Here is a 9,149-nt window from a genome sequence, read left to right as displayed (position 1 = left end):
CTACACCTTTGAGAGAAGAGGTTATCTCTCACCCCCCACTGCAGAGCCAAAGGAGCTTAAAGCTCAAAACCACAAAAGCAAGAGTGGTTTTTTTAAGAGTTAATGCAGAACCCGTGCGCGATGGCACACTCTCCTCCGCTCACCCCGCGGCTGTACGGCCCTGCCAGGAGCGGAGGGGGGTACAGGACTGAGGCACAGCCTGTGTCCTGGGCACCAGGAAACTCATTAAAAGCAGCCTGTCAGGCTGAAATTCAGCACCTTGTCCTAAATTTCTCTGGGATAAGTCACATTGCCATCTACATGTTCACAGTAGGTAAGTACTACTTCCTCTTACCCTTCTCCACCAAAAACCCGGACGACACCACGTCAGCCCGCACACACATCACTTCACCGTCCTGCAGGTAACGAGAAGACCTTCTTGACCGCCCCCAGCACCCCTCGCTGGTGCTGAGAGTACCAGTTCATAGTACCACCCGAGTCTCTTTTTGCTTTCCAAGTGGATTTTAATTCGTCCAGCGTGAGATTCCCATAGAGTTGTCTGTGTCCTAAGCGCTAAGCTGCTGGCAGAACATCTTCCAGTTTATTAAACAGGTAATAACTAAGGGAAAGACCCGGCTGGACTGAGGAAAGCGCTGCAGCTTTGGTGTAGCGTCCACATTCATTTCCGATCCAAGAGGAGGGCGATGGTGAGGGTGGGGGAGGATGTGGTGTCCAAAAGCGCTTTCAGCACAAAAGATAGCGGAACTGGAAGGAATGATGAGTGCGTTAGGCAGAGCTGCTAGAAATATCAATGCCTGCAAACACCTTAAAATACAAGCCAAAGAAGTGGGAAGGTTAAGACATGGCTGCAAGGACTCCCCTACAACAGGGAAAGCCCTTGAAATACCTGTAATCTAACAGAAGACGACAAGGCACGCAATCTAAAAAAGACTGCAAGAGAGCAAAGGACTACGAAGATCAGGTGTGAACAAAGTTTTTTATCTTGATTATTGCACTTCTGAAAATGTTCTATTACTGTTGGCATGTTGAGGCAAAAAACCTCATTTCATTCCACAAGTTTACTCCTTACTTTTCAAAACTTATCTTACACTACTTATTTGCAGGGGAAGGAGGGGAACAAAGAAGACAGCAGTCTGATAGTTTCAGTCAAGCTCTTTTCAGACTCTCTTGAAAGAGGGGAAGGAAGAATCTCCACGTTTGAAAAAAATATCAACTCTGTTGCAAATGCATGGACAAATATAAATTCAGAAATGACCATTCAAGAAGATGTTTTTACATCTGTGGAGAGGTCAAACTCCAGGCACAGCCTTATTGCTCTCTGTAATCCAGATTCATCACCAGCTTCCTTTATTCGCCTATTCAAAGGCACTTAATTAGCTGAAGGGCTTGTTGCTTTGCCTTCAAAAGCTCTTCATTCCCTCAAAGGCTTTGCTTTGGTATTGTGCTACCATTGCCCTTTGAAATCAAATCTGTTTTTCTTTGCCACAGCATTAAGTAAAAGAAAAAAAAAAGTAGTATTTTAAAAACTTTTTCCAGAAAAAGAAAAAGGAGAAAAAAGAGAATAAAAGATAAAAGAGGAAAAAGAAGAAGAAAAAGAAAAGAAAAAGAAGAAAAAGAAATAGAAAAAGAAGAAGAAAAAGAAAAGAAAAAGAAGAAAAAGAAGAAAAAGAAGAAGAAGAAGAAAAAGAAGAAGAAAAAGAAGAAAAAGAAGAAGAAAAAGAAGAAGAAGAAGAAGAAAAAGAAGAAGAAGAAGAAGAAGAAGAAGAAAAAGAAGAAGAAGAAGAAAAAGAAGAAGAAAAAGAAAAAGAAAAAGAAAAAGAAAAAGAAAAAGAAAGAAGAGGATGAAGGGGAAATATCAGTGAAACGTTATTCAAAGTGGCTTTAAAGACAAGCTTGACACGTGAAGAAAAGTGAGGCAGGGGCTGGTTGAAACTGCAGATGAAATCTGGCCAGTACTTTTGGTCTTATTAATAATACATGATACCGTAGTTGTTTTATTTGTTAGGAAGACTCCTTGTGAAGAAAAAGAAAAAGAAAAAGAAAAAGAAAAAGAAAAAGAAAGAGAAAGAAGAGGATGAAGGGGAAATATCAGTGAAACGTTATTCAAAGTGGCTTTAAAGACAAGCTTGACACGTGAAGAAAAGTGAGGCAGGGGCTGGTTGAAACTGCAGATGAAATCTGGCCAGTACTTTTGGTCTTATTAATAATACATGATACCGTAGTTGTTTTATTTGTTAGGAAGACTCCTTGTGACATCTCAGAAATCCCAAATAAAACATGATTTTTTCCCTGTACTTACAAGAGGACTGTATGTACTCAGATGCTGTGGGATGCGTTCTCTGCTTTTCCAAACTCTTAATCAGTCTGTATCAGAGCTTATAAACATAAAGTGCTGCTCACTCAGAACAGTCTCGCCTAACAGTCACGGTGTACTGACTTTTCACAGGCAGAAATAACTTCACATAAAATAGGACACCCAGGAAACAGTCCATGGTATTAACATTTCTGTTTATATTAATAAAAGCTATATTTTGTATTCCATTATGTTTATTTAACCTTTGGCATCTAAGCTCCGGGTCAGTTTGCTCTTTATAACAGTGCATTTCTTCTTCAGTTTTGTTTCTATATTTAGAGAACTTATGCTCAGAAACAAGATTTTTTGTTTCATTTTTTTCTCCCTAGTATATTTAATCTAGCTCAGGGGTTGTGGTGTTTTCTCTGCAACCCATAATTTACTCTGCCAACTCAGATACTGTATTGCTGCTTTTACCACAGTTAACGAAACACTGTCAAGCCCTTTTCAAATTTTTTTTTTAGTCTTCAGCATGTTCTTCACTATCTCATGTGCAGTCCACATATAGTAAAATATAGCCATTTTTACTGCAAATAGTATTATTTTTCTCTCTGTCTCTTCTATCATTTTTCTTCTACCATCATTTCTGGCAATAGAGCTGAAACAAATACCCCCTTGGCTGACAGTCCGGCACACGGCTATCTGGACGTCAGCCGGAATGCGGAGAGCTCTAAGAATAGCACGTTTGGTTCTTACAGCGCAAGCGGAGCTCAGAAACGCACCCTGTGTCCCACCCAAACAATGGCTGTTTATTAGCTACGTCCCCCCAACAAAACAAGCTTTTAAGTTGTGTTTCGGTTTTCAACGTTTTACACAGAGAGCCGTGGGCAACGCCGCCCTCCTCCCCGCGGCTCGCGGACAAACTTGGGCTTGGAAAAGTAATGGCCACCCAAAGGGTTTCTGTTGTTCCAGCCTGACTTAAACTGCAAAGAGCACCGGCTCCTTTTCCTGCCTTCAGGGAAACCCTCCTTTCCACTCAGAGAGCCCTGTGTCTGTTCTTACATCGGCAGGAGTAAAAGAAGAGACCTTCTGGGAGTGGTGATGTTGTATCAGCATTGCTGACGGCAGAATCGGGCCCAATACATCTGACATGCCAGAGTAGAAGATCTGCAAGTACAAACCGTATCTAGACATGAAAATCAGGGAGATGCCCAACTATCCAACCTGCCTGGGCAAATGCAGCTTTTCATGCACCCAGAAATGGCCAATAAAGTCAAGTGGCTAAGCTTAAGTCCAGAAAGCACTGTCTGACAGTTCCGGAGACTATCTTTGACTCTCTGGCATTTATTGCCACCTTTATATCGTGGATTTATGAGCCCAGACCTTTGAGTATCATTTCACTTGGCAAGTATCAGTCCTACAGGAGTAAAATGAAAACCTGCACGTATCCACGGGAGCAACGTTCGCACCACCAGGCTTCGCAGTATCGCACAATGCAAACTGTCAGTGCCTCAATCAATATCCCTCGACGCTTGACAATAAAGACATAGTGCTTGGGATGGGAGACGATTAGCCCTTATCAGATTTACTGGTTGTCCAGGCCGTACAGGATCTGGGATGCAGGCTGATGATGCTTAAGAGATATATCATCAAGTACAAAAATGGTAGAGCTGTGCGGCACCGGTAGTAACCCAGCTTTTGGAATGTGGCGCCTTTGCTTTAATATGCATTAAAACAACGGCAAAAAGCTCACTCTGGGTCCATGGCCCAGCCGCTGCTCTCTTCCCCATGTTGCTCTGCCTGCTACAAGGATCAAATTTCATGGTTTATTGTTCTCCCTCCAACTGGCCACCATCCACATTCTTCTTCTGCACAAAGCTGCACCTCTTGCTCAAAAGAAGAGAGTACTATGCCTTCTTTTTATAAATTTTAGTCACATTTACAAACACACACACAGAGTAAGGGGATGACTTTTAAACACTAAACAGCATTCCAGGGAACGCTGTTATTTTTCTTTGAGCAAATTTCTGTGAATGAGGCTAAAAAAAGCAATTTTCCTCCGGAAGGTTACTAATTTTTGAAGATGTGGATGTTGTCTCCCCTGTCTTCTGATTCTTTAACATTTTGCCTTTTAATGAAATAACTGCTCTATGCTTGAAAAGTCTTATTCATCACCTGCCTCGGGGAGAGAATTGGCACCGAGATTCTGCAAAGCTCAAATCAGCTCTGGGTACACTGCTGGAAATCAAAACCACAGTCACTGGAGCTACTTCACTATAATGGAGTAAAATTGGTACACAGCAGGTCGGGTCCAAAAGTTCAATATCAATGTTTCAATGCAAATAAGAAATCTATTGCAGACAAATAACAGTTCTACATGCTAGGTTCAAAGAAACGTAGCAAATTTCTTTTTAGCAAACTTCCCAGAATTTTAAGGTTTCCTACCTAGAATATTTTTTCCATGTCACGTTTCTTTTAATTCAGCACTCAGGATCCGTTTTCTTCTACGGGTTTTGCAGTAAAGTTACCAAAACCTAATGTTCTACAAAATGTTCTGCTCCCGAACATCCACCATCTTTCTTCAGCAGCTCAACAGACTGTGAAACCGAAGCACTGTCATCTGATGTATAATTATTGTAGTAAGTCTTACTTGTAAAGTGAGGGAGGCACCATAAGCTTACCTAACTAGTCCAAAATGTAACATGCTCATCACCTGCTAACATTGTCTTAACTGTCCTTGATCTTCACTGATAGCCGCCAAATTATAACAACTCTCTCCGACTGTGAGAATCAGCACAGAAATGCAGCACAAGCAGAGCACCAGGGAAGTTGCTGGAAGAGGGGCTTATTTTGGCCAGTTAAGGAGACTCACTGCAGGAATTCTTCTCTCTTTTTTTTTTTTTTTTTTTTTGGCTAATCAGTGATGTCGGAGGTTCAGAGGTGTAAGACAAAAATGCAAGGCAGGGAAAACTAGGGCACAGGAAACCTCAGGAATCCATCAGGGATGTGGCAATTCTACACACCCAGCGGGGGAGCCAGAAAAAAAAAAAACGCTCAAAGGTTATGGACATACGACCAAAAGCGATCACGTTACTGCAGTTTAACAACTTACCAGCCATCATCCGAGATGCAGTAAAGCACCGTGAATGTATTTTTCACCCACACTGCCTCCAGAGGAAAACATCTGATGGGCAGTAATTCATGAAGCTGCAGCAACTTACTTTCAATCATACTGTCCATCCATGCTCCTAGATCCCAAGCCAGCAAGACCCTCTACTTCGTGTTTAATTTGGGTCCCACTGAACACAAACAGGGCTCAGGTGCTTAAAGCAGCATAATTGCTTCAGGCCTTTGTTGAATTAGGGGCCTTATACTGATAAACCTTTAAAGTCAACCATATACACCATATTGTTACGTGCTATATATTTGGATAAGCAAATTCAGCCCGTCACCAGGCCTTCCCCACTGCCTGTTTGAAGCTGCCGCGTCGAAGCAAGGGAGCACTGAGTGCGCGCAACTTGGAATCCAAGAGTGAGTCGATCCCAAAGCGGCACAGTGGAAATGCACCTCGTCCATTTACCACTAAGAGGCGGACATTTAGTAACTATCCCCTTATTTCTCATTGCTAGCACAGGGCACGGTTACAGCAAGTCGCCTACACTGGCAACATCCTCCCCCACAGGGACCCGTCGCGAAGCAGGGAAGAGCAAAGCAGCCCAGGCTCTGGAGTGTATTCCCCAGCCAAGCACCACGCTCTCGAGCGGACCCCAGCAGAGCCTCAGAGATCAGTCTCTGGTTTGCTGAGTGAGAAGTGTCCCAGTCCTTCACGAGGAGGTGAGGGAGTGCCTGTGTGCACAGCTAAGCAGCTTGAATGATTCTGCTTCCAAAGCGCTGGTACAGCCTAATGAGGTCCTTGGCTTTGGTGGGAGGTTCAGTGTTTCCTACTACTCTTCTTAACAGAAAGATAGCTATTTATTCCTCACACCCAGGCTGCTCTGACTGAGTCCTCATGCCCTTCCTTGCTCTGAAGTCCCCGTTCACAGTAAATCTCTCTTATCTGGGGTGGTAGCGGACAGTGCTTCCCACCGCTCCCCGTGTCAGGCAGAGGGTTGCTGGAGAGAAATCAGGGCTGTGTCTCATTCCTGCCAGCTGCATTTTTGCATTTACCAGCTCCATTGGTATCACAGATCAACAAAGGGTGGGGAATGGCCCTCAGGCAAAGCAGGGCATTGCTTCTGGCAAATGCCACTAGCAGGTATTTCAAGTCTGCCTCTGCTATTCTGGACCTGTACTGTTTGACCTGCTGTCCACAAAGGAGTCATGTTTTAACTTCACTTCTCACCCCACCTGATCTTTTCTAGCCTCAGAAGTGTAACACAGATGAATTTGTTGAATGGCACTGTAAAAAAAATATATATATATATTCCCACTAAAAGAATGATGGGAAAGATGTTACAGGAACACCTCTGCAGCTTACAATGTAACCTAAATAAAAATACCACTTATACGCACAAAAATAATTTATTTTAGTGGCATGAAATGTGTTTTGCCTAATAGCATAAAGTTCTCCACTGGGCTAGAAGAGACAATGCACGGTGGAATTACAGCGCATTTCAGTTGAAGAAATAAATAAAGTTACTCTGATAATGCCAGAATGTTGTTACTGCCTTGCCCGAGTATACACTGTGCACATCCCAGAAGCTTAGCGACGTCGCATTTGAAACACAAAGGTAAAAATAAGAAAATAAATGACTCCATATTTTCACACGGGCCCTGCAGGACAGAAGAGAGGTTCTCACCTGTCTGCTCTGAGGTGGCAACGTGGCAGGCTGCATGTGTCTCTGCATCCGATGTGGCTGTATCAGCTGTCGAAACTGCTGCTGGAGAAACTGGCTACTGTTAGCCTGCTGGGACTGCTGCGCGGCTGGAGACTGCGGCTGCTGCTGCTGGAGGTAGTGAAGGAGAGACTGCTGCCCTTGTCCTGCTGTCAGGGGGGACATCTTCTGAGTAGCTGACTCGGAGGCAAAGTGAGACAGCGGTTTGGTGTTATTGAAAGAAAACTGGTCTTGGCTAACAGGGCTCTCGCTCACCAGACCTGGCTGTAAGCTACTGGATGGCTGTTGCATAATTATGTTCATATTTTTGGACGGGTTTGTAGTCATTGATTTAAAAAGCGAGCTCTGCATACTTGTGGGGTTGCTGGTGGGAGTGATGTTAGAGATCAATGTACCTTGAGGACTGAAGGGCTGCTGATGCAGAGCTGGGCTTGACAGTTTTTCTGGCCTATACGGCGGAGAAGGTCCAGTATTTGTGGGGGCCATGTTGGCAACCAAGTTATTCTGTGGACTTTTAATGTTGCTGGCTGGCAAACTGGCTGCCGTCAGGGTGGGCAGCATGGAGCTCTGCGGGCTGAAGGGCTGCTGGTTCAGAGCTGGACTGGAGAGCTTCTCAGACCCATAAGGAGGAGAGGGCCCACTGGATGGGGTGCTGCTGGAAGTCATGCTTGAAAGCAGTGTGTTTTGAGGACTCTGAATGTTGTTTCCTGGCAAATTATTAGCAGGCATGCCAGACACCATAACATTTTGAGGACTGAAAGGTTGATGGTGTGGGGATGATCCTGCCCTGTAAGGCGGAGAGAGACCAGGAGGAGACATAGTTGGCCAGCTGGGAGCCTGGACTTGTTGCTTAGTAGTAGATACCTGCTTGCTAGCTGCCAGCTGCTTTAGCTGCTGCGCGTGCCAGTTGGAGCCAGGTATGTTGGGCAAGGGTACTGGCAGCATAGGTGGTGGCTGGTTCTTGCTCTGAGCTGCTGTAGAGATGGGTGATGCAGCAGGTTTGTTTGAGGGAGGAACTTGGAAGTTAGCTCCGGCAGAAGATGGTCTCATCTGAGGAGATCCTCCACTGGCTGGATTGCAGCCCGGAGAAAAATCTTTGTTAGCAACATGGTTCTCCAAGTGGGAAGTCTGTGGGGAGGACTTCGGAGGGGTACTTATGCTTGGCTGCGAATGACTCAGCCCGAGTGGCTCCTCAGCCTTGCTGCACAAAATCTTTTCCAGATCCAGGTCATTGGGAGAAGGATCAGGCATTTTCGTCAGCTCTTCCAGTAGATCTTGCAGCTCTTGGTCCACAGACTGCAAGCTGTTTCCTTTCTCATCATAGTGGACAATGTTATTGTTTTGCCCTCCTATTGACCCCTTCTGATTTATTTCTGTGTTGGGTGGCACTGGAAACGGGGAACCAATGCCACTGCCATTCATGTGATTGTTTTCGAGGAGCACTGAATGAGCTGCGACTCCCAAAGAAGAAGCGCTGTGGCTGGTGGAGAACGGAGAACTTTGCATTTCTGGACACGCCACACTGGGATTGGCACCTTGGCCCATGGCAAGGTTTACGTCATCAAGACAAAGTCTTTTACTGTCATTTGGGAAAATGACATCAGGCACACCACTGGAGGCAGGCGAGCTATCATCTTCCAGTTTTCTTTTAATGGATCCCTGTAACTGGGAAAATAAAGAAGGAAGAAGAAAGGATCTGTTATTGACCTTATTCGAACATGCTCCGAAGCTCCATAGTGTAACACTGGGTTGGAGATAAAGAAAATTAAATCATACAATTAAAAAACCAATCATGTGAGACAAATTCAATCAGGATTTAAGTGGGTGCAACTTCACTGAAATCAAAAGAGTTATAGTCAGACAAAGGCTAAATCTCACATGCTGGCCTTAAAACAGATGTTAAAGCTATAAAATACTGTCTGTCATGTGAACTGTAATAGAAGTTTTTAAAATAGTTTCTGGTACCATTTCAATTAAGACATTATAGTCCCTGAATAACAAACATGCCAACATTTTTATGG

At 44.2% G+C, this 9,149-nt stretch overlaps 1 protein-coding gene across 1 annotated transcript in view; it reads right to left on the bottom strand.

The window, feature by feature from the left end:
* MAMLD1 (mastermind-like domain containing 1) overlaps positions 1-8,793 on the bottom strand; it is a gene marked incomplete at its 5' end in the record, with an annotated part of 33,464 nt that extends 24,671 nt beyond the window's left edge. Inside the window, 2 exon segments of the mRNA XM_010290278.1 lie at positions 7,093-7,311; positions 7,525-8,793. Of these exon segments, the coding sequence (XP_010288580.1) occupies positions 7,093-7,311; positions 7,525-8,793 (1,488 nt within the window).
* Between the last annotated feature and the right edge of the window lie 356 nt (positions 8,794-9,149).

Source organism: Phaethon lepturus, unplaced genomic scaffold (assembly GCF_000687285.1).
Source record: "Phaethon lepturus isolate BGI_N335 unplaced genomic scaffold, ASM68728v1 scaffold36360, whole genome shotgun sequence".
NCBI lineage: Eukaryota > Metazoa > Chordata > Aves > Phaethontiformes > Phaethontidae > Phaethon > Phaethon lepturus.
The sequence above is the reverse complement of the archived record's forward strand: the minus strand, read 5'-3'. Positions and strand labels throughout refer to the sequence as shown.